The sequence below is a fragment of the Centruroides sculpturatus genome, unplaced genomic scaffold, assembly GCF_000671375.1.
Source record: "Centruroides sculpturatus isolate CEXI.00-Female unplaced genomic scaffold, Cexi_2.0 scaffold56, whole genome shotgun sequence".
Classification (NCBI taxonomy): domain Eukaryota; kingdom Metazoa; phylum Arthropoda; class Arachnida; order Scorpiones; family Buthidae; genus Centruroides; species Centruroides sculpturatus.
In genome coordinates, this window is record NW_019384586.1 from 23,056 (window position 1) to 49,150 (window position 26,095).

Consider the following 26,095-nt stretch of genomic DNA (forward strand, 5'->3'; position numbering starts at 1 on the left):
GCTTCTTAAACTATGGGTCGCGACCCCATTTGGGGTCGCTTAGCGAAATCTTGGGGTCGCGAGATTTTAATGCAAAATATTGAAAATAATTTGTGAGAGTTTGAAAATGGCACGCTTTGTGTCATAGGTTTCGTGAGTTGCGCTTTGTGTCACTTCTGGTGCAGCGAGACAACGATTCAGCAACGCTGTAGTGTGTACTAGTGTAGTGTTGTCACTTTTCAGTGTATTCAGTTGTCTCTGTTCCATTGTAACACAAGAGTGAACTGTGATAGTACACCATTATTGTTTTTGCAAATTTGTATATATCAGGGCTGTGGAGTCGCGAAAAAATTTACCGACTCCGACTAGGGGCGGACTTGTTACCAAAAGAGATCCGGAAATTCTGATGTCATCACGTAACCTCAGAATAAAAGGTTCAATAAATAGAAACTATATTATAGAACGTAGAAACTTTTTATTCCAATGCTAAAAGACTCCTCTAAGTAATGAACAGTCAATATATAAATATGTATTCGATAATTTTTACTTTTTCGGCTGTTATATATAACAGAGGGAGAGTGTAACAATCGTTCAAAAAATGACCCCTCCCAAATTTTTACATTTTTGGACTTAGGACACCTTGAAATTTCGAGATATGCAAAAGATTCGAGGTTTTTTTCTATATGTATGGATGTTAGACTGTGTGTATGGGGCATGATTTTGTTCACCCTGTTTGAAGCCTAATAATTTCTGCGGTCAGAGTGGTTAGAATTGTAGTCAGATGGTTTAACACAGGAGTTAGTTATTAACCGTCAGAGTGGTTGAACTAAATCATGTCCCCATATACATTCTAACATCGTAGGCGAGAATATCTTAACGGGTTTTACTGTACTATTATAAAATGATAAAAAAGCTTACTTTGAGGTTAGAGACGAGTTTTACTTTTTATTTTTTAAATTTTGAACGCTAGTAACGAGTAAAATATTCATTAAGACATATGACACATGACCCCTTTTATGTCTTCACCCTGTCGACCTTTAATTAAGGACCAAAATTTAATAGTATTAAATCCCCTTTATATGCAAGCTACAGTGCCACATTTCGTTTCTTAAACTTTACCCGTTCTGAGATATTGTTTAATATCTCAGAACAGAAAATAAAGAAATTAAACAAATTAGACACCAACACACACACTCGCGCGAATTTTTCCTCTTTTATTGACTTTTTGGGGAGTTCGGGAGGTCTCCAAAGTGTAGATTTGCAAACGAAACATGGAGGGTCAAATTTGACACGATTTCAATACTTTTCCGTTGTATATACATAACATGTTGGGAAGTAAAAAGGAGTCGGAGTCGGCGGATTTTTTGACGAAACAGCCTTGGTATATATCTTTATGTTTTTTTTTGGGTCGCGAAAAAAATCACAATCANACATGGAGGGTCAAATTTGACACGATTTCAATACTTTTCCGTTGTATATACATAACATGTTGGGAAGTAAAAAGGAGTCGGAGTCGGCGGATTTTTTGATGAAACAGCCTTGGTATATATCTTTATGTTTTTTTTTGGGTCGCGAAAAAAATCACAATCATAAATGGGGTCGTGAATAAAAAAAAGTTTAAGAAGCCCTGACTTATAGTATGCTAAATGACTACAGGATTAAATCGGGCTACTTTACTGCTATTATTTTAAAATAAATTCTAAATAATTTGGTACTAGAGCTAGACATTAGGTACCATTTCATATTAAATTTAATAATTGTAATTAAATTAATCTTTAATAAATAATTTAGAATATTCTGGAAGAAAAGAATTGGTCTGGAGTGGAATCAAACCTGTAACTTCTACTTACCATGTAGGTGTGTTGCCAGTTACATTACCTGGACCTCCATCCCGATCCTCTCTTCCAGACATATTTAAGTTTGTATAACCATCCTCGGTTACTTATGGCGCTGACTGGGGATGCCTTCAGTGTTCATGTTTACTATAATTATTAAATTTAATAAAAGATATAACACTTACCTCTAGTACCAAATTATTTAGAATTTAATTAAAAATAAGAGAAATAAAGTAGCCTGATTTAATCTGGCTGTCATTTAGCATATTACCAAAATATTGGGCTTTGGAATGGTCAACTTATAAACAATGATGGGAAAATGATTTTATCACACCAACTAATGATGAGCTCAACAGACATGCAATACACTCACCACAATTGAAAGTTGTTATATGAGGTGAGGCAGAAAAGTAATGAGATTGGCATCATTGAGAACGATCTGGCAACACTGAGACTTCTCTTTAACGTAGCTTGTATGTCAGTCCCTTCCAGACACTTAGTAACAGTTTCAACCTTGTGTGGTAACTATGCAATCTAGAGAGCGTGATAAGTGAAGTTTTGTTTTTGTATTGTGTTATGGAAAATAGAACAGCAAAATTTGGAGCAACAGTGTGCCATCAAATTTTGTGTTAAGCTTGGTGAATCTGCAAGTTTGATGTATAAAAAGTTGCAATGAGCCTACGGGGACCATTCCTTATTAAGAACACAAGTTTTTCAGTGGTAGAAAGCATTTTTGGAAGGCTGAGAAGCAGTAAAAAGATGTACCTTGCTCAGGGAGGCCTTCAATGTCAAGAACTGCAGAAAATGTGGAACGAGTGAGAGTCTTGTGAAGTCAGACAGTTGACTAACATTGAGGCTGATGATTAGTGAGTTAAATTTGAATCATTTTACCCTTCATCAGATTTCAACTCAAGATTTGGACATGAGAAAGGTGTGTGCCAAGATGGTGTCAAGAAACCTCGCAATTGAAAAGAAAAACATTCATGTGTGTCTTGACCTTCTCAACAGAATTGAAAAAAAAAACCCAGGTTTCTTCAGTTGTGTGATTACTGGTGATTAATCATGGATTTTCGAGTATGATCCTGAAACAAAATGTCAAAGTGAAGAGTGGCACACTGACAAATCCCCTTGATTGAAGATCGCATGAGAAAATAAAAAATCAAGTCCATGCTCGTTTTCTTGTTTAATAGTATGGAGATCATTTACAAAGAATTTGTACCTCCAGGACAAACTGTCAACAAAATTTTTTATAGAGAAGCTTTTGAAACTCTCAGAAAAAGGGTGCTTGGCATCAGACAGGACATTGCGGACAATTGGATCCTCCACAATGACACTGCTCACACGCCAATCCATCAACCAGTTTTTGACAGAGAAAGAGATTTCTGTGGTTCACCAGTCTCCCTATTCACCTGATCTCAGTCCATGTGATGTTTTTTTGTTCCCAAGATCAAAACCCATTTGAAAGGATGTCATCTTGGTACTGTCAATAACATTCAAAGGAGTTGCAGGCGATTCCAGTTAAAGCCTTCCAGCACTGCTATAAAGATTGGCAACAACACCCTCCACTGATGCCCAAGGGAACTACTTTGATGGCGATAACATTAATGTATAAAAATAAAATAAAATTTCTGCAAAAAAAAAATTTCTCTCATTACTTTTCTGCCATACCATGTGTGTTGAACTATATCATAGATATGGTGGAAGAATTTTATTCCATTATAATTGATATTACAGACTGATTAAAAACAATAATAACTGTAATAATTATTGTTGTAGTTTTTTAGAAAAAGTAATATTTCCTAACGATGCAATTGCAGAGGTAAAAAAAATCTGTAGACTTAACATGTTTTTCATTTCCTTGACTTTTGTTATGATTTCATTTTTCTTAACTAATTATAATTTGAAAACATTGAAGTTGAGTTGTCTTCATTTCATCATAAGATAATCAATGGTGAATTGCAGTTGTGGTTTGGAACACACTGTTAAAATAAAACTGGGTTTTATAATAACTTAAATCACACAGAGAACCTTAAGTTTAAAAATATACATTAAATCTTGTGATATAGGTAAAGTATTTAACTATTATTCCAGTACGTCTATGTATATCAAGAGGAATATAGTTAACATTACATCACAAAAATTAAAATATGTACGAGTAATTATGTTGAGCAAAATAAAGAAATTGAACACATTTCTAGAATTTTTCAATTAAATGATTATCCAAATAAGTTAAAAGGACTGAAAAGGGGTCATCAGAACTTGAAATGCATTTCCAAATACAGCGATAAAGCCTATATCAATTAAAGTTTCCTGCATGATTTAAATTACTAAAAAAGCCAAAGTTTAGTTTTTGTAAATTAAGAGAAACTAGTAACGGAAATGATCAATTAAATTGAAAAATTAAAACTCATTGGTTTTTTGATACTTTTCAATTTAACTGACTTATTTTATGATTACTTTTATAACCTATATTTTGTCTATTTTTTTATCAATATATTAGGCAAATTTTTATGGTATAATTAGGTTAAAAGTTAGAATTTAGAAGTAATACTTGTCTTCTAAACTGTGGATTGATAAGTAAATTATTTATTAGAAGTGTTTTAATGTGATTTGGAGAAATTGAATGGACTGGTAATGAGTTAAAATTTTGTGTTTAAGAAGTAATGGAATAAACTTTCTGATTTCTGAACCTTTATATTTAAATTGTTGCAACACAATAGATTTGGATAATGGGGTATGGCTTTATATATATTTATTGTAATTAAAGATAATAGTAACTTTCATTTTTGGAGATTTAGGTTGCTGCACAGAATTATTTAAGCATAAATTTTAATAAAAGAAAAAAATCTTCAGAAATGTAATTCATTCTGTTTTTTTATGATTCCTTTTATAATCCTGATTCTTTATACAAATCACTAAAAATATAATTAAAACAATTACTGGGTTTTGCTACATCAATAAAACTACTATTGATAAATACATACCAAAAATATATATGATCGTTCTAGTCTTTTTGTTACAGTACTCTTTTGATAATTTTCAATTTCAATTATAAATTGAAACACTGATGTCTATACTTTTATTATCGACTGTTTATTATCTCATAAACTTATGCTGTAGTTGCATTTATGGAAGAGTAGAATTTCAAAAAGTGAAAACTTTATAACTGCAAATAGTGTACGTGTTTGCATTTATTTATATTTTCTGGTGAGTGAAAAATATTTTATCTGTTTATTTCTTAGTTAGTAATGAATTCATTATTGTTTTTTTTTTTAATAAATCAATTTATATACATGAGAAATTTGTTATGGCAAAATTTATGGGATAAATATGTAAAATGTTACGAGACACACGTCGTAAAATGAAATAAATGCATAAAGACCATAGTTTAAGACTTTAAGAAGAATATAATATCCAAGAAAAAACAAACACTTTTATTTTTATTGTTATTATTAGCTTTCTTAAATGTAAATAATTTGAACAGAAATTGGGTGGAAGAATGTTTGAATTAGTAATTGTAAATATAATTCTTGAAAGATATAAGAAGGATATTACAAACTTTTACTCTTTCACTTGGATACACATCAGTGGTACCAATTTTTTATAACTTATTGTCTGTAGAATGTATTTTCGTAATATATATGTTGCCATTATTTTCATAATATTAAATTATTTATTTATTATAATAGGGATTACACTTCCATAGCAGGGGAAATTTATTGTTTTTAGTTAGCTAAATTTGAAGATAACACAAATTGAAAAGGTTATATTTTTAACCATTCAATTAAATAAATACAGGTAACCCCCGTATAACACGGGAGTTACGTTTCAAAAAAATTGCCGTGTTATATGAAACAAAGAACTAGTGAAAAAAGAGGGGTTAGATTCCAAAAATTAAAAAACATGCTGTTAAATCCTTACTTAAATCGGATTTATTATTCATTTTTTTCATAGGTAAAAAATACTTATTTATTATTTAAGAAAATATTTACCAGAGGATTATTTATCCTATATGATGATCTCCGCATGAGCATCATCAACTGGTAACAGTTTTTAGGTACATTCGTTAATAGCGGTTGCTCTGCAACGGGAGTGCGCTGCTGTTTGTAGGCATTTAGGAACGACGGTGAAAGAAAGATGGCAGCGCCCACACTATCAATAGTATCGTGATGGAGGAATCTATAATTCTAAAATGAGCTTTTAGAGGCAAAAGAAGGGTCCCAATTGTAAAATTCAACCATTAAATGGATTATTTGTTGAAAGAGCATTCAAAGTAGCCACAAAAACAATTAGAATGCTCGCGCGGAGTTATGCGGAAGTATAAAAGAACGCACCCTTTATTACATTTCATGTTGTACGAGGGTTTTACCCAATTCCCGAACCGTGTTAGAGTGAACCCGTGCTATAAAACCACCGTGTTATATGGGAGATGTTCTGAATTCTCGAACCATGTTAGAGTGAATTTGTGCTATAGAAGTGCCGTGTTATACGGGGGTTACGGTTACCTGTATAACATAACAAATTATAACGTTTTAACAACGATCCCATTAATTACTGTAAATTAAGATAGCCAGACAAGAATTTATACGATTTCAAAATCAGAACATTTTTACAGGAAACAGAAATTAGAACATTTTTGAATCACCATTCAGTGTATGTACACCATTGATTAGTAAGAAAATTCTACAATTCTAATTGTTTATTCAGTATACTACACCCTTTGTCAGAAAAGTTTCAGGATAAAGCTCATAAATAACAGAAAATTGCAATTACCAAGTAATGATCCTAGCTCCTGTCAAAGTAGTCCCCTCAGCTATCTATACACAATTGCCAATGTTTCTGGAGGTATTGGAAGCAAGCAGAGAAAGCTTCAAGTGTGATGCTTGTTAGCTCATTTGTCACATTCCTTTGGATGTCTGCAATATCTTGACAAAATGTCCTTTTCAGTTGCTTTATTCACTAACAGAAACAAGAAAAAATCACACTTTTCTGACAAAGGGTTACAACTAAAAGGGACATTTCATCAAGATATTGCAGACATCCAAAGGACTGTGACAAATGAGCTAACAAGCATCATACTTGAAGCTTTCTCTGCTTGCTTCCAAGACCTCCAGAAACATTGGCAATTGTGTATAGATAGCTGAGGGGACTATTTTGACAGGAGCTAGGATCGTTACTTGGTAATTGCAATTTTCTATTTTTTACAAGCTTTGTCCTGGAACTTTTCTGACAAACGGTGTAGCAGGTGCATAGCATGATTACATTGTAATAAAAAAAGGAATTAATTTATATTCATGTATTAAAGGAAATTAGGGTTTCTTTTACTTAGCACCTGTCCATTACAATTGCATTTAGTAGGCCTGCTTGTTTGATATGCAGGATGCTAAGAAGAATAATTACATTGTTGGCTATGTAATTGATTTAAAACTGGTGCAGCTAGCACATATAGTGTAAATAACAGCTATATGTATTGACTAAACAGGATTCTTAAATTAATTATATACTTTCTTGATGATTCTATGCAATTCTGAACATAATTGCTCAGAATAGCATCAGTATAGAATCATTGTGATAATTTTAATATTTCTGGTGGTTACATTTTTCCATTATTAATTGATAAATTAATCTGAGTTACTTCTGCACATCAGACATTCTTTTGAGTTCAGTGTAGTTAACAAAATAATATGAAATAATGTAACAACAATCTATTTCAAATGGTGCTGAAAATTAATCAATCAGATGTGATGCTAGCCATTCACAGCCAGTTATTGGTTAGGAATGAGACTGAAGCTCATTCCTTAAGAAATATAGTTTTACAAATATATGAATAATTATTTATCGTTTACTCTGATTGTTGGAGAATTAATCATCACTTAATGATTAATTGGTACAAGAGCTGATTAGTATGATTAACTATTAGTAAATAATTACTTAGTACATCTTTAAATGCTTGGTTTGTCTTTCCATTATAAAAAGTGTTCAAATGTTACAAAAATATTTAATTTTGTCTCTTGTTTTATCATTAAAATTGTTTGAATGTTTTAAGAAACTGAATGGTTAAATACTGCATTTTAGAAAGTAGTATGCTCCAAGGATGGAGTGCAGCACTGAAAGCACTTGGTTCTAAATGTGTATATGTAAAAGCAGTAATCTGCTTTTACATACACACAAAGCAGTCTGTTTTTTTATTTAATTTTATTAAAATAAATGTGTAAATGCTTGTAGTGGTACGTCAGGATACGAAATTAATCCGTTCCGAAACTGAGATCGTATCATGAAAATGTCGTAAGGTGGATCATCTTTTCCCATACGATTACATGTAAAACCAAATAATTCGTTCCAACGAGAAAAACATACTCAAATTAAAGCCAAGTAATACATTAAAAAAAATAACTATAGTAAGAAAAACAAATGAAAAATGCGAACTAATGTAACGTCGTATGGTGAGTTTTTGTTCGTATCATGGAGCAAAAATATGTTCGAATTTCATGTCATATCCTGAAAATTTCGTATGCTGGGGCATTCGTAACCTGAGGTACCACTGTATATATCTGCTCAAAACAAATAATTAGTACAGAAAAATGTGTTTTGTATTTAAAGAAATCATATAATATTTTAAACATTGTTTTCAAAAATTTATTTATTCATACATGTATATATTTTTTACAGATATTATGGATCAGATGATGAAATTGAAAGTGGAGAACAAACTGAAAAAAGAAAGCGAAAAATCATAAAGAAAGTTCTGAAAGAAGCAAAGGAACGAGAAAAGAAATTTAAAGAATATAAATTATTAGAAGTAAATGCAGATGTGTCTTCAGATACTGAAAATATACCTAATAAGAAAATTAAATATGATGATTCATCTGTAAATGGCGTAAAATCTGAATTAACGACAGAAACATTTGATGGTGATGAAAGTCGTGATTCTGACAATTCATCTGTACAAGCACAAACAGTAGAATCAAAAACAGCTGTAAAATTGTCAAAAAAGAAAAGGAAATTGTTAAGGAAACAGGAGAATGCAGCAAAAGAATACACTGTTATTGGCGAAGACGTGTCTCGTAAAAAGCATCAAGTTCAACGTGTTCTACCCGATTGGCTTGCTAATCCAATTACTGTGGATTTGGATTTACATAAGAAAGAAATTCCAGTTGAAGAATATGATAATCTTGATAAATCTATTCTTAAAAATTTAAAAACTTTTAAAATTTCACATTTTTTTCCAATTCAACAAGTTGTGATACCAGAACTTATAAATTCAAATTATAAAAGATGGTATTGTCGACCCGAAGACATCTGCGTATCTGCTCCAACTGGAAGTGGAAAAACTTTGGCTTTCGTCATACCGATTGTTATGGCTTTAAAAGATCGAGTTGTTACGGCAGTAAGATGTTTAGCCGTGTTGCCTGTACGAGATTTAGCCGAACAAGTTTTTAAAGTTTTTTATAATTACTGTCAAAGTACTACATTGACGGTAGCGAAACTGACAGGAAGCAAAACATTTGCCGAAGAACAAAAAAGTCTTGTTAAAAAAGGAATTCGTGGATTTCATAGTTTAGCTGATATTGTTGTAGCTACTCCAGGTCGACTTATCGATCATCTACATAGCACAGATGGTTTCTCTTTGTCTCACTTACAGTTTCTTGTTATTGACGAAGCAGATCGAATGATGGAAGAAATTCATCAAGGATGGTTGAACGAAGTAGAGAAAGCCATATATGGAGAAAATGCTCAAAAGATCAATGGTTGCTGCTGTCAAGAGCAATTGTATTCAAAAGTTAATTGTTCTTATTTGACACCTTGCGTCCACGGACACATGTCTGATCCACTGCAAAAACTTCTTTATTCGGCCACATTGTCGGAAGATTCTGATAAAATTCAACAACTTTCCCTCTTTTGTCCAAAACTTTTCACTAGTACTATTGATCCAAAGTTAATTAAAGTATCAAAATATAAGAAAAATGACAAGTCTATCAATAAAATTACAAATGAACCCACTATAAAATATGTCACTCCAGCAGAGTTGACAGAATATTTTGTTGTTTGTAATCCAACCTTGAAACCCTTAGTGGCATGGTATCTTGTCGTATTGAGAAATTATAAAAAAGTTTTATGTTTTACAAAATCTGTCGAGAGTTCTCATAGATTACATTTGGTTTTAAAGAGAATGGGTAAATTGACAGTAGAAGAGTTTTCTTCTAAAGTGCCAAACTCTCAAAGAAAAGAGAATTTAAAGAAATTCATTTCAGGAAAAGTAACAGTTTTAGTTTGTTCTGATGCCATGGCACGAGGAATGGATATCAAAGATGTGGACTGTGTGATTCTTTACGATGTTCCATTGCATCTTAAGACATACATTCATCGTGTTGGCAGAACTGCTAGAGCCGGTAAAGAAGGAGTTGCCATTACTTTGATGGAAGCCGGAGAGAAAAGAGATTTTTTGTTAATGATGAAATCAGTTCCGGGACAAAAGTTATCCGAACTTAACGTGTTACAAGAAGAATTAGAGACGTTTAAAGAAAAATACGAAGTTGCCATAAAAGAAATGGCACATCACTTGACAAATGAACAACAGAAAAAGTCTCGTTCAAAACACTTAAATAAAAAAAAAATAAATATGTTAAAAAATAGTGATAAATATAAATAATAATATAACATATATTGATAATAAAACTTATTTTTAAATATTTAGAGTATTATTTATTTTGGTACATTTAATGCTATGCTAAGAAAAAATATTTAACAGAGAGTGTACCAGTCAGAGAAATCAGGGAAATTGTGGAAAAATTCAGGGAGGAGAAATTCCTTCATAAAGTTAAAAATTCACATAAAAGGGAAGGATTTTAGGGAAAACGAAAAGTAATCAGGAAATTTTTACATGCCAAATTTACAGCAAAATTAACACTTAGTTTTAAATTTTTTATAAGCATTTGAAAGTTTGCACATTGTATGACAACATTTCACTTTCATAAGTTAAAAATACATTATAATTTTGTGTCAAATTGATTGTATTTGAATTAGTACAATGATTATGCTTTTTTATTAATTAAGTTTTTGTAATAGTATTTTGTCCTTGAAAGTTAACACTTTTTACAGGTTCTCAAAATATAAATATTTCAATTTATATATCATTAATTATGATATAAATTTGTATATTTATTGTCTTTTTGAGCATTGATCTTGGTACAAAATGCTTTTTTGGTGTTTTTACTACAATTTTTAATATTTGAATAGAAGTTTCTGAAGAAATAATAATATATATGTACGTCTAAATTGATTAGTGTAAAAATTTCTTTATAACTATAATGGAAAATTTATTTAAATGAAGTGTATAAAATTGGGTGAATCCACATTCTTTGTGTTTTACTAAATTATTTATGTATCATACTGGTGATAGGGTTTGATGGTTTTGTTCAGTAACTTTTTAAAATTGATTTATGTTTGTTTTTTGTAACTAAAATGACTTGGTCCAAAGATAAAAAATAGCTAGTAAAGAACAAATAGATGATAATGCAGTATGCAAAAAATGTAATGCATGAGTGTAGATCCTTATAGCACAGAAGGGACATTACCTCCAATTATTTTGTAGTGACAAATTGTTCCCCCTCAATGTATTTTTATGTTATACTGTAAAAACATTAGGAATAGAAATGAGTTATATATAGTATAACAGCTATATTTTAATTTTTCTATCCATTCAAAACCAAATGAGAAGTTTTTCTTATCACAATATCCCCAATATGTATACAGATCAACACTAATGCTGAAATGCAAACAGTCGTTTTTCACTCAGCAACATGGGACAGATTCCTTGCAACTACTGCACACACTACAGACAAAGTGGCTTCTTGCAACCAAACTACAAAGGCTACATATAATTTACCTAATAAGTTGTCCGAACCCAGTCTAAATTATAATGTAAAGTACGAGACATCATAACTAATTTTAAAAAACCAGCAACGAGTTGCTTTATTTTCCGGCAACATTTAAAACGGTGTGTGGAGCCGTCTGTTTTATGATACTTTATTGTTAAAAACTATATTTTTAATTATAAAATGGAATAAAGCTTAATTTTGAGGATAAGAACAGGTTTTATAAAAATTTATAAATGCTAATAATAAATAAAATCCTTATTAAGTCCGACCATACTCGAGATACAACACACGATCCCCTTTATCTCCCCACCTCGTTAACCTTTAACCATCAAAATTTAATAGCATCAATTCCCCTAATACATAAAATTTCAGAAAAGCAAAGGAGTTATTATTTAAATATATGTTTAATACAATACAATTAAAAAAATATATATTGATTACGTGGTTAAAGCAGTTGCCATTTTTGAGGGTAGGATTGAATCTGGGTGAGCAACTTTCCAAGAATATTTTATGGGTGGTCTGTCTCAAGTATATCAGATATATATGCCCATCACTATCTTCAATTTTGCCCCTGGCCGAACCAAAATAGATTGGAAAAAGGCAAGGTATAGAGTTAAAAATGAGAAAACAAATATCACAATTTTCATTCAAGTTTAAAACATTAAATAAGAAAATTCGCTTTGCATGTCCTCAAATATCGCATATGGAATTCCACCCACTTCTAATTAACACAGAAGGCTGAAACTTTGGGCACATATCTAATACTATATTTCAATTATGTATAGAATGACCTATTCCTCTCCTACCATACTCTCCATTCCGAAATACAATAACTACAACCAAATGTAGAATTTAATCCTTACGTTGCGTGCATAATACACAATTGTGATGTATATGGTAGGTGAGGCCATCCCTATCTCTCACTCGAAAAACATGACTAATAAAAGTGTTTATTTTTAGTTTTTCAACGTTACATATTCACGGATCAGATTACAAAATTTTTGTTTGCATAACAGTAATAAATAACATTAAATATTTTATTTTAATAAATAAATTATTTTTATTTGCAGATTTGAAGTACAGCATTTTTCGAAGTAACATGCGTTTTCATAACATTAAATCATGTTCCCTGAGACGAATCCTTTACACTTGTGGAGCATTAATCATCACACTGAGTTTTATCTTGCTGTTGAATCGAATCACTTCGCATCCAACTTTCCGCAATTTTTGGGCAGGAGACATTGTCGACTTCAGCAATTCAAACAACGTAACAGGTTATCCTTATCCAATAGTTCCGGATGTTGTTCATTACGTTCGTTTTCGGAATCCACAGTTGAATTTCGTCGATATGATAAACATAAAATCTGTATACGTAAATCACAAACCGAGTGAGATAGTGATACATTGCGACTGTCACAACTTAACAGGAAAGTATTGGGATATGGTGAAAGAAATACCAGGTTTGCGTGTACAGTACAAAAAAATACCCACTTACATTTTTGGCAAACGTCTTAGCTCCGTGTATCACTCTTCAGATATTGCTCGACTTCAAATTTTAATGAAGTACGGAGGAGTATTTTTGGATAGTGACGTTTATGTAGTAAAGCCTCTTCATTATTACAGGAAATTCGAATTTGCATTAGGTTGGCCACCGAAACAATTTTTAGGTACGCAAGTTCTGATAGCCCACAGGAATTCTCGGTTTTTGAAATTATGGTATCAGTCTTATAAGTACTATAGACCTACAAGATGGTATTATAATGCTGGAGAATTGCCTACAGAATCCATACTTTTGTTCCGTCCGGATTTCGTTCACAGGGTGCCTTACGATTTTGGTGTTCAGAATTTGGCTTTCATGCTTTATGGTGTAAGAAGTCCCAACTGGAGAGATTATCATACTATACATCTCTTAATAAGACACCGGAAATATCTTGTTCCTGATGATCACTTGGAAGATTTCGATGAAAATAATATCAAAACTTATAATAAAACTTTCGGTGATATGGCTAGACAGGTTTTATTTGGGAAAAGTGATATGATTTTTGTTTAGGAGAGCTGAAAATTTGGTTGTGATACTTAAGATCTGTTTTTATAAATATTCTATACATTGTATTTAGATATATATACAAGAAATATGTATATAAAACTATGACATTGTTTTCATTATTGCGCTACTACATGAATAAGTAATTTGGCTAGAGGTAGGCGTTAAGCCACCACACGTGATAAATTTAATAATTAAAAATGAATAAAATTAATTCTGAATACACTGGAAGAAAATAATTGACTCGATGTGTGTTCAAGTCCCGCTTTGGGTCGAGCCTAATAGATTTATGGGATTTAAATGAATATTTTATTTTACTCGAACGTGATCTGGTGGAGAAATCTCGGCAAACTATTCTAATACTAGCAACAAAGCTGTAAACAATATGCGGAGTTTAGGAGCACGGGATTTTCCAGTTCTGTTGGCCACGTAAACTGGGATAAAGACAATATAAGAAAGCAAGAAATAAATGTCATTTTAAGAGACATGACCATCAGTATGGAGTTTGATATAAGCAGTTTTACAGGGGAATTTTAGGGATGGTTACAAAGCGAAGTTTTACTGGTTTTCCCGAGAGGCAGGCATACATCCTAAGCAAGACGATAGTATGATACTTTTCTTAATATAATATCTTGGTGGCCAAGCGAAAATTTTGGAAATACGTTGGTGTCCTTTTAAAGGAATTTCAAAATATCAGTTTATCTTTCATAAGAACCTACAATAAAACTTATACGATGTACCAATTGAATTATGGTAACTAACTAATGTACAGTGTGATATACCTAACGAGCTAGAATATACTAAATAGAGTGACTTTAGCGACGCCATGTTAAAAAAAAATTGAATACACATTCGCCATTTTCCTTTTAGTCAAGAGGGAGTTCCATTTGTGTTGTGTAAAGGCAACAAGCTAGAATATTCTAACTCGTGTAAAAGTGTGCAAAGAAAAGGAAGAGTTTTAACACTTAATTAACTAAGATGGTGCGAGTCAAAATGACCTTACTTATATTTTGTGTTTAATTTAGAAAATAAGACATTTCTTTCTTTAAACCTTTATTTAAATGTTTTGTAAAGAAGGCAAAATATTCTGTAGCGATAGCTTAAATGCATTTCTAAACATTCTTAATTTTAATTTTCCGACTGTTATATATACATATTAAGGAAAAACATTGTCAAATTTTACCGTCAGAGTTTTTGTAAATCTCCACGTTTTGAGACCTGAAGCCAAAAATTAACAAAAAAATATTCCTTATATTCGTGTGCTGGCGTCTGTAAGAAACGAAATTTGGCATTTAACCCTACATATATTCTGCAAAATATAAAAATATTGTCCGAAAAAATTAACAACGTACTGATATGGTACGGATCAAACTGACCTGAGTACAGTACATTATAAATAAACAATCATATGGCCGAGAGTAAAAAACCCTTTAAGACTTGCCTCGTATTTAGATTATAAAAATAGTTTTATTGAGGGTTAAGTACTACACTTAACACTTTAATCTTACCTTCTTGATAATAATTAAATAAAATCTAGGAAATAGTTAAATTCGAAATGAAACAATCTAGATTTAGACGAGAAAAATACATTCTAAATTGATAATCTTGCCGACCACAGTATAGACTTGAATGTTTTGACTTAAAGTAAAATGGCGGTCGATAGTACTCGTCGTTGCCACTATAACAATGGTCACAGCCGTCTATGTAGTATATTCTAGCTCGTTGGGTATACCGGTTTATTTTTTCCATGCAAGAAACACTAATAAGTAAACTACTGCGCTCGGTATGTTAACTTTTTCAGTTTCAATGCCTGGTAAAGCAGCTTAAATATAGCTGGATAAGCGAACCAATGACATACTCCGTTACAAATAAAATTGGCTCGTTTATCTACCTGTATTAAAACTACTTTATCAGCAACGCGTCAATAGAATGTCCGTAAGCTGTTTCGTTTTATTGAATGTTCATTAATTCACTTTTGGACAACTTTTATATGGAAGTAATTTATTGTATTATGCATTGAAATAAGTGTTTAAAATGAACTAAATTATGTAGCAGATAGAAATTTTATTAAGAACAACTGATACATGAAGTTTTCTAAACGCAATTTATTAGCAAAGTAAACAGAGTAATGTGGATTTCACTCTATCTATATTGTTAATAAATTAAACAAGGGGAGAGCAAATTCCTTTCTGATTAAAATACCATACTTGTTTATTATCGACTTCTGGAGGAGGAGGAGGTTTGGCACAAACGGAGCTGTGACCACATATCCCGAATACGTTCCAAGGACCTCCACACTCTTCTCCTATACGCTGTTAATTAAAAATAAATTTAAACTTTATTCATTAATTACATTACATTATCATACTTTTAGCTTTGCATGCTTGATGCTTACTTTGGCACAGACTTCACAACATGCACATACGTCTTTTACTATTCCAGCTGGGCATCTGCCGTGTGGCTTGCATAGCGATTTGTCGCAAGAAGGACAATCCAGAGCATATGCTCTAAATGCAAAGAATGAATTAAATTTGATAGAAGGCCAAGAAAAAAGAGCAAAACCCAAATATATGTACTTACGCTGCTATACAAATGACTAGAAAAGAGCAGAGAATTGAAGATTTCATTCTGAAAAGTGAAGATTAATATACATAAGATATAAACTTTATTTTTAAACCGATTGTGTACTTACTTGAGGTATATTTCGTTATGTAGAAATGAAATTGGAAAGAGCAGATAACTTCAATCGCCCCTTTTTATATTTCCCAAAATATTGATAATTAGCTTCAAGGTTAACCTATGAGAAAACATACAAAAGGAGATTTGGTATCTCTAGTAAGATGATAAAAAAAAATTGTAAAAAAAACACTTAGATAATAAAAGGTCGATTAAAATTTAAAATATATAATTAATTAATGTTTGAATTTTTCAAAGAATGAAACTTATAATGTTGATCCACTCTGATAGGGGAAACACTAAAAGCGTGATGTCAGAGAATGCAAGTTAGGCAATGCAAGCCCCAGAATGCCGGCAAAAATATTTTTTCATTGAGTTTTTTTAATAAAAAAGACATGAATTTTTGTTATAAGATAAACATACTGTACGTGCATTTTGTATCCCACGCCTGGTGTGAGGTTAAAAAATATGTTAAACCCATGCAAGTATCAAAAGTACTCAACTATAAATCAAATGTACAGTACCTATAAATATGTAGTATAATATATTTAAAATGTATAATGTGAATGAATTGTATAAGTTGTCTAGAAACTAATGGGGAAGTAGTATCATTTTATCAATTATAATAGATTATAGTCAATTCAAGTTACGTTACGTATGGAAACAATTGACTACAACATTTTTTCATTAATTGAATAAATAAAGATTATTGCTACGAACAGTGAAGTAAGATAGAATAAATCAAGATTTTTAGAGCAGATATTCAGCCGATTTTTCCCCTTTTCTAAAATACCCGAATATTCTTCTGGAAAAAGTTGAGGAAAATATGATTTAATACTTACAAAACTGTTAGAAGTAACTTTAAGTGAGGAGTTAATACAATAAAATACTTTAATTTTGATTACTGACTAATGGAAGGTGAAGACTGTTCAATTTCTCTAAGATTCTGTCCTATTATATCTTCTAGCAAGGTATTTGGATACGGTACTAAAAGAAATATGGACACATTCCAACATAAGCGTAGTACTCGAATTCTACTCAGTTCTAATTGAACTTTTCCTTTAATTTAACAGTGCCCTGTTAGCATTGACACCAGTTAAAAGTAACATCATCTGTGGTGCATGGATAAAGATGTTTTCCGAAAGAGAGTATCTCATTCAGCCCATCATTGCTACATACATAGTTTTTGTAAGCAATAAAGGCATACATCAGAAGGAAAGGGTATCAACGGATTTAATAGAATGTCTATGGTATATTTCACTGCAATATTTTTTTATGGCAACTAATGATTTCGCTTTTATTAGATTTTTTCATTACGAAGCTCTAAAGGGATCTACTCGTGTTGAAATTGTATTTTGTTGTACTGACTTTCAATAATTACTTGTATTTTGTATATGACAGCTTTTTCTATTTTCTCTGTTCTACTTCTACATTAATTTTATTGTTGAATAGATTAAAAAAAGCTTTCACAGGAATTCACTTTAATCCATCTTTATTCGTTTACATAAGAACTGAAGATAATAAAACATATAAAATCACAAATTAACTTTTCACTGTTTTCAAATATCAATTTTTTATACAGATTTAATCACCAAATTATTCACTATAAAGAATACAGGATGTATCGAAAGAATATCGGAGTTTTAAATTTGTATAATTTGTCTTACTTGCAGTATAAAATAAACTATGTTTGATATGAGAAGAATGTACAAGGTTTTTGTAACACATCACAAGTGCTCAAAATTGTTAATTTTGTGATGTGATGGCGACTCTCGAGCTGTTTCTTTCAGAATAGAGTACAAAATGGCGGATCCTGAGCCATCATCGCGTACACTGGCGCAGTCACGCTGCGGTAGGAGGAAACAGCTTTATTGTTGCCGGTCAGAATTTTCACAGCTACTTTCATTTCTCACTTAGGTTACAAAGTTGTACAGTACGTTTGCTCGTATAACCGTACGAATTATTTAAAACTCCGATATTCCTTTCGATATACCCTGTATAGACAGAACGATATACAGGGTGGTAAAGAAAGTCACTTAACACCCTGCTACTTCCAGGATGTTTTTACAGAACATAGAATGTATCCAAAGTTAATTTGCTCATATCAGTTAATTTTCTCATATTGGCAGCCATACTGAATGAAACTCCGAAATTTTAAATGAGAAGGTTGTCATGTGATCATTTAGGGCCAGAATTTCACAAGATCTCTCTGAAAAATTTTGTGATCTGCCTCAAACGGTTACAGAGTTATTAATGTGTTTCCTTTGTAGTTACAAGTTAAAGAACAGACAACACAATGTTCTTAACACCGAAATTGTCTTGATGATAAGGCAGAGAAGTTCGAAGGTGTTTTTACAAGATTTTAATCAATGTCATCCACACCATGTGCCTGTGCCATAGGTAGTAGTTGCCAACCTACTCCAGAAATTCAGGGAGACGTGGTCGGTCCATGATAAGAAACGTTTAAGCCTGTGCAGTGCCGGCCCGAGGCAAGTTTTAGGATGGAGAGAGATCCTATTATGGCGCCCCCTTGATTGCTCCTAATTTATACCCTTTAATTTTCTTTACCACTGAGGCGCCCCCTAGGACTTAGCGCTTGGAGCGGCTGCTCTGTTCGACCTATGGTAGGGCCGGCTCTGAGCCTGTGCAATTACACTGCAATTTCTCCCTCCTGCCATTAGGACAATTTCCATGCGTTCTTCCTGTATTAGGGGCATTGTGTTGCCTGTTCTTCAACCTGTAACAAGAAAGGAAACACGTTAATAACTCTGTACACGTTCGAGATAAATCAAAAAGTCTCAGCAGTCATTTTAACATATTGATCAATCAGCTATACATGCTGTGACGTATTGCAGATTATCACGTTTCTATAAGATTATCATGAAAACCATTCTATTATACAGTTATTAATGACTGAAAAATACACGAAATTTCATTAAAAATGGTAGAACCTGGTTAAAATGTAAAGATCTGCGAAAACAACTAAAAGACTTTTGAAAGTTGTCACATGATAATACTTAAATAACATTTGACAGTAAGACCCAAAATGTAAATTAGGTGCCCATTAAAGACTACACTACAGGAAGTTATGGATAAAGCAATGTTATCATGGTAATAAATCAGAAAAACAAGCAGAGAAAAAAGGCTCCGAGCTTTACTTTGTGCCTTAAAGTTCCTTCACTAATATTGTTCAAAGGTGTTCTAATAATGTTCAGCGAAATTAATATAGACGCAAGGACTTCAAGGAAAAAAGTAAAGCTCGAAGCATTTTTCTTTCAAGATGCTTGTTTTTTTGACTGATTATCATAATAACATTCCTTTATCCAGATCTTTCTGTAATTGTAGTCTTGTTTTTTAGTTTATTCGTTTACGCAAAGCGATACATGGGCAATCTGCCAAAAAGGAATATCTTCTGGGAGGTCGTTTATGGGTAACTGGCCCATATTTAGATGCTATACATGTGAAGGAAACCCAGAAAACTACACGCGGCCAGTCTGTTGGCGAGGCATGAACCCACGACCATCAGCAAGATTCTCTCTTTGATGCACTGGTGGTCTTGTAATCTGTTTAATGTGCATTATCTTCGCATGCTTATCAATACAACACCAATTTATTTTATTTTATTTACAGATGTATTTATTGATCCCAAAAATAATTCGTTCATTGTAATAATTATGTCATAACGATATAGTAAAATCATTGTAATGTTTCTTGCTTTGACCCTCCCAGAGTCCGAGTGGACGAAAACCACCGAGCAGTGGTAATTTAGTTCCTAGGCCTGAACACAGGCTGTTTTTTCCTCTTTCCACCCTGTGGGCACTAGAGGGACTCTTTTAGCAAGCCGGTTATGGGTTCGTCAAGGCCCACAACGAGGAGACCGAGTAGTGAGGGACAGGGCCCGACATACCCGGACGGACCATTTCCCGTAAAATTCCTGGAGATTTTTTGTCCCAGAGCAGTAGACTGCTATCTTGACCATCGGCCATAGGCCGTCTGACCAACAGGCTGGTCACTTGCAGTTTTTCTAGTTTTATTAACATCTCCAAATCCTCCCAGGGAGCACCCCTTGGCAGATCTTACTTCATTATTAGGAAATTGCTACAGTATTTTATTATTTTATGTAATTTCTTTACTTCTGAGTAAAACACATTGATTTAATCAGAATCTTTCCCCTAAATAGTTTTAGTTTTATGTAAGCATGTTAGTTACATGCTTACATAAAACCGTAATAGAAATTCCTGAAATTGATTATGTAATGCATAGTTATAACATGCTTTTAGTGCTAATTATTTTTAACTATTATTTTCATATTTTAAGCAGCTTTTGAGTTCCGACTGCTATGTAATCTTCAAGATAGTATTTAATAGGATTTTGTAATGTATATGTTACAGTCAAAACCCGTTTTTAGTTAGAACGCGTTTTAACTAGTTGAAACTAGTTTGTGTTGAATGTCTTTGTTAAAACCCGTTTTGTCTAGTTGAAACTAGTTTATACTGAATGTCTTTGTTAAAACCCGTTTTGTCTAGTTAAAACTAGTTTTAACTCAAATTCATTTTTGACTACCAGTNCCTTGAGAACAGCTGGTATCATCTTTCGCGGATCATTCTCATAAAATCTACAGGAGGAGAAAGGTTTAAAGTAGGGTGTATACTAGCTGGCCGTATATTTTTAAATATTTTTCAAAGATTACGTTTTTTATTGCGATTTCCGACCTCTCCGACTTAATTAAACGTATATATAATAAAATATATTAAATAAAAAAATTTAAAAAAACTATTGGAGATCGTTTTTGATATCAGAAAGTAGCTTTAAATAACTTTACCTAAGTAAAATCGGTGCACTACAACTGTCGAATGATGAATAAAATTTCATATAAAAATCCCATAAAAAACAATTAAGCGTTAATCCTGCGTCATTAAAAATAGATTAAAATCGTGATAAAATTGTTTCGCGGGAAAAAACTTTTGCAAAAATTTTGGAGGCAAAAACATTAAAAATTAAAAAAAAATTTTCCTGGAGGGTCCAAACGACCGAGTTTTATGTAACTCTGTGTAAACTTGACGAGTTAACTCGTCAATGGGGACGAAGGCGCCNTCAAAAATCAGAAAATTTTCACAAAATATAAAATTTGATTTCTGCTATACAGATTTGAAAAATATCAAAAATATTTTACTACAAAACAGTAATTTTGGTTATATAATTATAGATGATAAAGCATAGAGGCTATTACATAAGGTAGTCTAAGTGCATCTGTACTTATATTACCTTTACCTGTCAAAACATCGTTAAGTTATATATTATATAAGACCGTAACTTTATGAAATTTGTTCTTAATGTAAGATAAGTATGTTTCCTCTTAAGAGAATAGAAAATTTCCATTAAGTAATCGATTAATTACATTAATAAATTAGTGGAACAGTTTTGAAAATACGCAGAAGTAGATTTTTCAATCATTTCTATAGCAACAGATGTTCAGCTCAAGTAGAATATTATTGTGGTCGATGCTGATTGAATATTTGAAGCAAACGTCTCGCCTCTTCTACTATACTTAATGGCTAAAGAACAGATTTAGGTGTAAAAAGATAATTTTACTACACATTTCTGCTGTTTTTCACCGAATATCTTGAAATTAAGAACATTCCAATAATATTTAATTGAAGATACTGTACATTCTCCCACTGATTAAAATTTATGAAATATAAACTTGAAAGTTGTTTATCGATTTAAATTTATCATAGAAAATGTCTTCGAATTCGGAAGATTGTCCCGTTTCACTCAAAATTCTGTATCCAGTTATTGCGTGCAGTAAATTATTTGGTTATGGTACTAAGAAGAATATGATTTGAAGTACAGCATTTTTCGAAGTAACATGCGTTTTCATAACATTAAATCATGTTCCCTGAGACGAATCCTTTACACTTGTGGAGCATTAATCATCACACTGAGTTTTATCTTGCTGTTGAATCGAATCACTTCGCATCCAACTTTCCGCAATTTTTGGGCAGGAGACATTGTCGACTTCAGCAATTCAAACAACGTAACAGGTTATCCTTATCCAATAGTTCCGGATGTTGTTCATTACGTTCGTTTTCGGAATCCACAGTTGAATTTCGTCGATATGATAAACATAAAATCTGTATACGTAAATCACAAACCGAGTGAGATAGTGATACATTGCGACTGTCACAACTTAACAGGAAAGTATTGGGATATGGTGAAAGAAATACCAGGTTTGCGTGTACAGTACAAAAAAATACCCACTTACATTTTTGGCAAACGTCTTAGCTCCGTGTATCACTCTTCAGATATTGCTCGACTTCAAATTTTAATGAAGTACGGAGGAGTATTTTTGGATAGTGACGTTTATGTAGTAAAGCCTCTTCATTATTACAGGAAATTCGAATTTGCATTAGGTTGGCCACCGAAACAATTTTTAGGTACGCAAGTTCTGATAGCCCACAGGAATTCTCGGTTTTTGAAATTATGGTATCAGTCTTATAAGTACTATAGACCTACAAGATGGTATTATAATGCTGGAGAATTGCCTACAGAATCCATACTTTTGTTCCGTCCGGATTTCGTTCACAGGGTGCCTTACGATTTTGGTGTTCAGAATTTGGCTTTCATGCTTTATGGTGTAAGAAGTCCCAACTGGAGAGATTATCATACTATACATCTCTTAATAAGACACCGGAAATATCTTGTTCCTGATGATCACTTGGAAGATTTCGATGAAAATAATATCAAAACTTATAATAAAACTTTCGGTGATATGGCTAGACAGGTTTTATTTGGGAAAAGTGATATGATTTTTGTTTAGGAGAGCTGAAAATTTGGTTGTGATACTTAAGATCTGTTTTTATAAATATTCTATACATTGTATTTAGATATATATACAAGAAATATGTATATAAAACTATGACATTGTTTTCATTATTGCGCTACTACATGAATAAGTAATTTGGCTAGAGGTAGGCGTTAAGCCACCACACGTGATAAATTTAATAATTAAAAATGAATAAAATTAATTCTGAATACACTGGAAGAAAATAATTGACTCGATGTNAACACAGAAATAAATAACACAAAATAAATTGTAGCTATGTATGGATTCCGCGTGACACGTCCGAACATGTAAGCTGAACAATAGTGTGGGGGGAGTGAGTAATCGAGAGTTGCGTGGCGCTCAAACAAAAGACGAATCGACGAGATTTGAAAATCGCGTAACTCCGGGTTAGCGTAAGTCGGGGTAGCGTAAGTCGGGGTATTACTGTACTCACAAAAATCGTGAGCGGTACATTCCTGATTGTCTTCCAACTTGCAATGAATGCATTGCATCTATTGTTTACCCGTTCGACGACACGTTTCTTTGCAAACCAAACACGCCGTATCATTTTCATCAGCAAATTTCTTCAAATAATATTTTTATAGGTTTAAAATTTTTGTATTACTACAGGGGTTTTAAGTATAATTATGTACCTAAAATCAAACTTAATAACAAAACCATGGAATATTTCCTTGAAAATTCCTGAAAACATTAAACTTTTACTTAGCTTACGTGCCTTATTGCATGAAACTACTCAATTAAAATACTTCGTCCACGAAAATTGTAAATAAACAGATCGATGTTAAAACAACACATTACTCACATATTATTAATTATTTATGATATTAATTTATTGGAAGGCATTACGTTTAACTGATTTAAAGGCTTCCCTTCTTAAACATTTTACTCTCTTAATGTGTTTGACATTGAATGTAAATAACTTATGTTATGCAAAATTTTCTTACAAAATTCCATTACAAAAATTACACAGATTCTTTTCTGCTATGGTAACAATTTTAAAGAAACAAAGCAGTATTAAAGAGTGGAAAATACGTTATAAAACGTGTATTTTGTGACTAGAAACATCGGATAAAACTGAAATTAAGAACATAAAATTAAATTTTGTTCCCTAAATGAAGAATTTTTTTCTTTCTTCGAACAATATTACTTTATTAAGCAAATTGTTTTTTGTTATATTGACATACACCTATTATATACATATATTATAGGTCAGTTCTATTCTTATTTCTCACTTTTTGTATCCTTGGCATTTCTGCTGTTTTTTAGATTTAATATTATTTCACAACAGTTTATAGAAATCCGTTATAAATTTCAAAATTTAGGATACGTTATTGAAGACATTATACAGAAACATTCAGAATTATTGCACGATATTGATTGTATCAATGAATTATATAACATGATATTCGCTATTATATACTGCTTTTTTCTATATTTTATTTCTCTCCTCATCGTTTGTGCATTATTTTTAAATTTGCCTTCTTTTTACGTCTATTGTTTATTACATTTATCAGTGGTAATGATAATGGTCGTCATCATAATTTCTTTTTGGTTATCTAAATTTTCTTCTTCGGTAAGACATTCTTTAACGTTTTTTTTCCTTATTTATTTAGTGGATTTTTAATGATTTTTACTTTTGTATATTTTATCATGGTTGAAAAACATTTAAACGATACTATATTGATTCATGGAACTGTCTTTTCACTATAATGGGAACATTACAATTTCTGGAATGTCTATAAATATTCAAGCCATACGGGCATAAGAATTGCATCTGCAAACGAGCCGACCTTTTCTGCTACTAATTGCTAATGATCCAATTATTCCATTGGCATGCGTGCATATAATCTGCAATAAAAACGTGACGTAGTCGAAGACTATTCTCAACATTCACTCGCACGTCTATTGGTAAGAAGAGTGGTAAAAACCACGAATTGTGAGTCTTTTTTATTAAACTTTTTAACTTCAACATTCAGCGAGACTAGACTTAGTATGAATAGCCTCTTAGATGCTTCGACACTAATCATATCTCTTTCTGCGAACTGTTTTTATTTTTACTGATTTATTACTGATTATTTTTCACTGATTATATTTGCTTTTATTATTTTTATGCATTGTCATGGAAATTTATACGAGATACATTACATGATAAGATTTATTAGCATTACATTTTAAAAGTATGAGATTAAACAAAGAAATTCTTGAGAACCGAAGAATTTATCTCACCTTATGTGTATTAATACGAATTAATTAATGACATAAATTATTAATAATATTTAAAAATTACATTGCTTTCTGTATCGATCGGTTTATATACAATTTTCTTACATAAATTATTCTAATTTTCTTAAAATTCCTTAGGTTAATTTACTTAAGAGTTACTATACACTAGCATATATTTTATCGAAAGTTCCTAGAAAGTGGCTAAAAATTGAATGTTTTTCTATGAATAATGAAAGACAATACAAAAATAATGTTTCAAGAACTTGTCATTTAAGCATAGATCTTCTTTGAGAGGAAAAAATTTGTATTTCAATAATAACCTCCAGTTTGCATAGGAAGATCTTGCATAGTAAGTTGGGGTTTCTTGTCTCTTCGGTTGCCATATCCGTTTCGCCTTACATCTACTTAACTCCTCTCTCGAGATTGAGAAAAGACAATAGGAATTTATAACTCATTATCATCATCAAAAATATGTAAATGTTTTGTACAAATTACCGCGTGTAATAATATTATTAATGAGATGAGACCCTGTATTTCTAAATTGTAGAGTTAAAAATTGATGATATAATAGACATGATTCTGAAAGAATGTATGGCGATCTGATAGATAAAGA

General features: G+C 31.9%; 4 protein-coding genes across 4 annotated transcripts in view; 3 read left to right on the forward strand and 1 right to left on the reverse strand.

Annotated features, from left to right (window-relative positions):
• LOC111624607 (ATP-dependent RNA helicase DDX51-like) overlaps nt 1-10,479 on the forward strand; it is a 12,617-nt gene extending 2,138 nt beyond the window's left edge. Inside the window, exon 2 of the mRNA XM_023367503.1 lies at nt 8,484-10,479. Coding sequence (XP_023223271.1) covers nt 8,484-10,464 — 1,981 coding nt within the window. The 3' untranslated portion in view covers nt 10,465-10,479. The remainder of the gene's footprint in view (nt 1-8,483) is intronic.
• The window catches only part of LOC111624608, a 16,434-nt gene extending 1,858 nt beyond the window's left edge, over nt 1-14,576 (forward strand). The window contains exon 2 of the mRNA XM_023367504.1: nt 12,763-14,576. Coding sequence (XP_023223272.1) covers nt 12,792-13,742 — 951 coding nt within the window. The 5' untranslated portion in view covers nt 12,763-12,791 and the 3' untranslated portion in view covers nt 13,743-14,576. The remainder of the gene's footprint in view (nt 1-12,762) is intronic.
• A 1,204-nt stretch (nt 14,577-15,780) lies between these two features.
• On the reverse strand, nt 15,781-16,476 carry LOC111624590 (venom protein 302-like). Its single transcript, XM_023367483.1, has 4 exons — nt 16,429-16,476; nt 16,317-16,364; nt 16,132-16,243; nt 15,781-16,048 (listed from the first exon to the last, which is right to left on the reverse strand). The coding sequence occupies exons 2-4, from the start codon at nt 16,361-16,363 to the stop codon at nt 15,899-15,901; spliced, it is 309 nt and encodes a 102-aa protein (XP_023223251.1). The 5' UTR covers nt 16,364; nt 16,429-16,476; the 3' UTR covers nt 15,781-15,898.
• Nucleotides 16,477-22,258: 5,782 nt separating this feature from the next.
• On the forward strand, nt 22,259-23,449 carry LOC111624631. Its single transcript, XM_023367535.1, has one exon. The coding sequence runs from the start codon at nt 22,282-22,284 to the stop codon at nt 23,230-23,232; it is 951 nt and encodes a 316-aa protein (XP_023223303.1). The 5' UTR covers nt 22,259-22,281; the 3' UTR covers nt 23,233-23,449.
• Nucleotides 23,450-26,095: the final 2,646 nt, after the last annotated feature.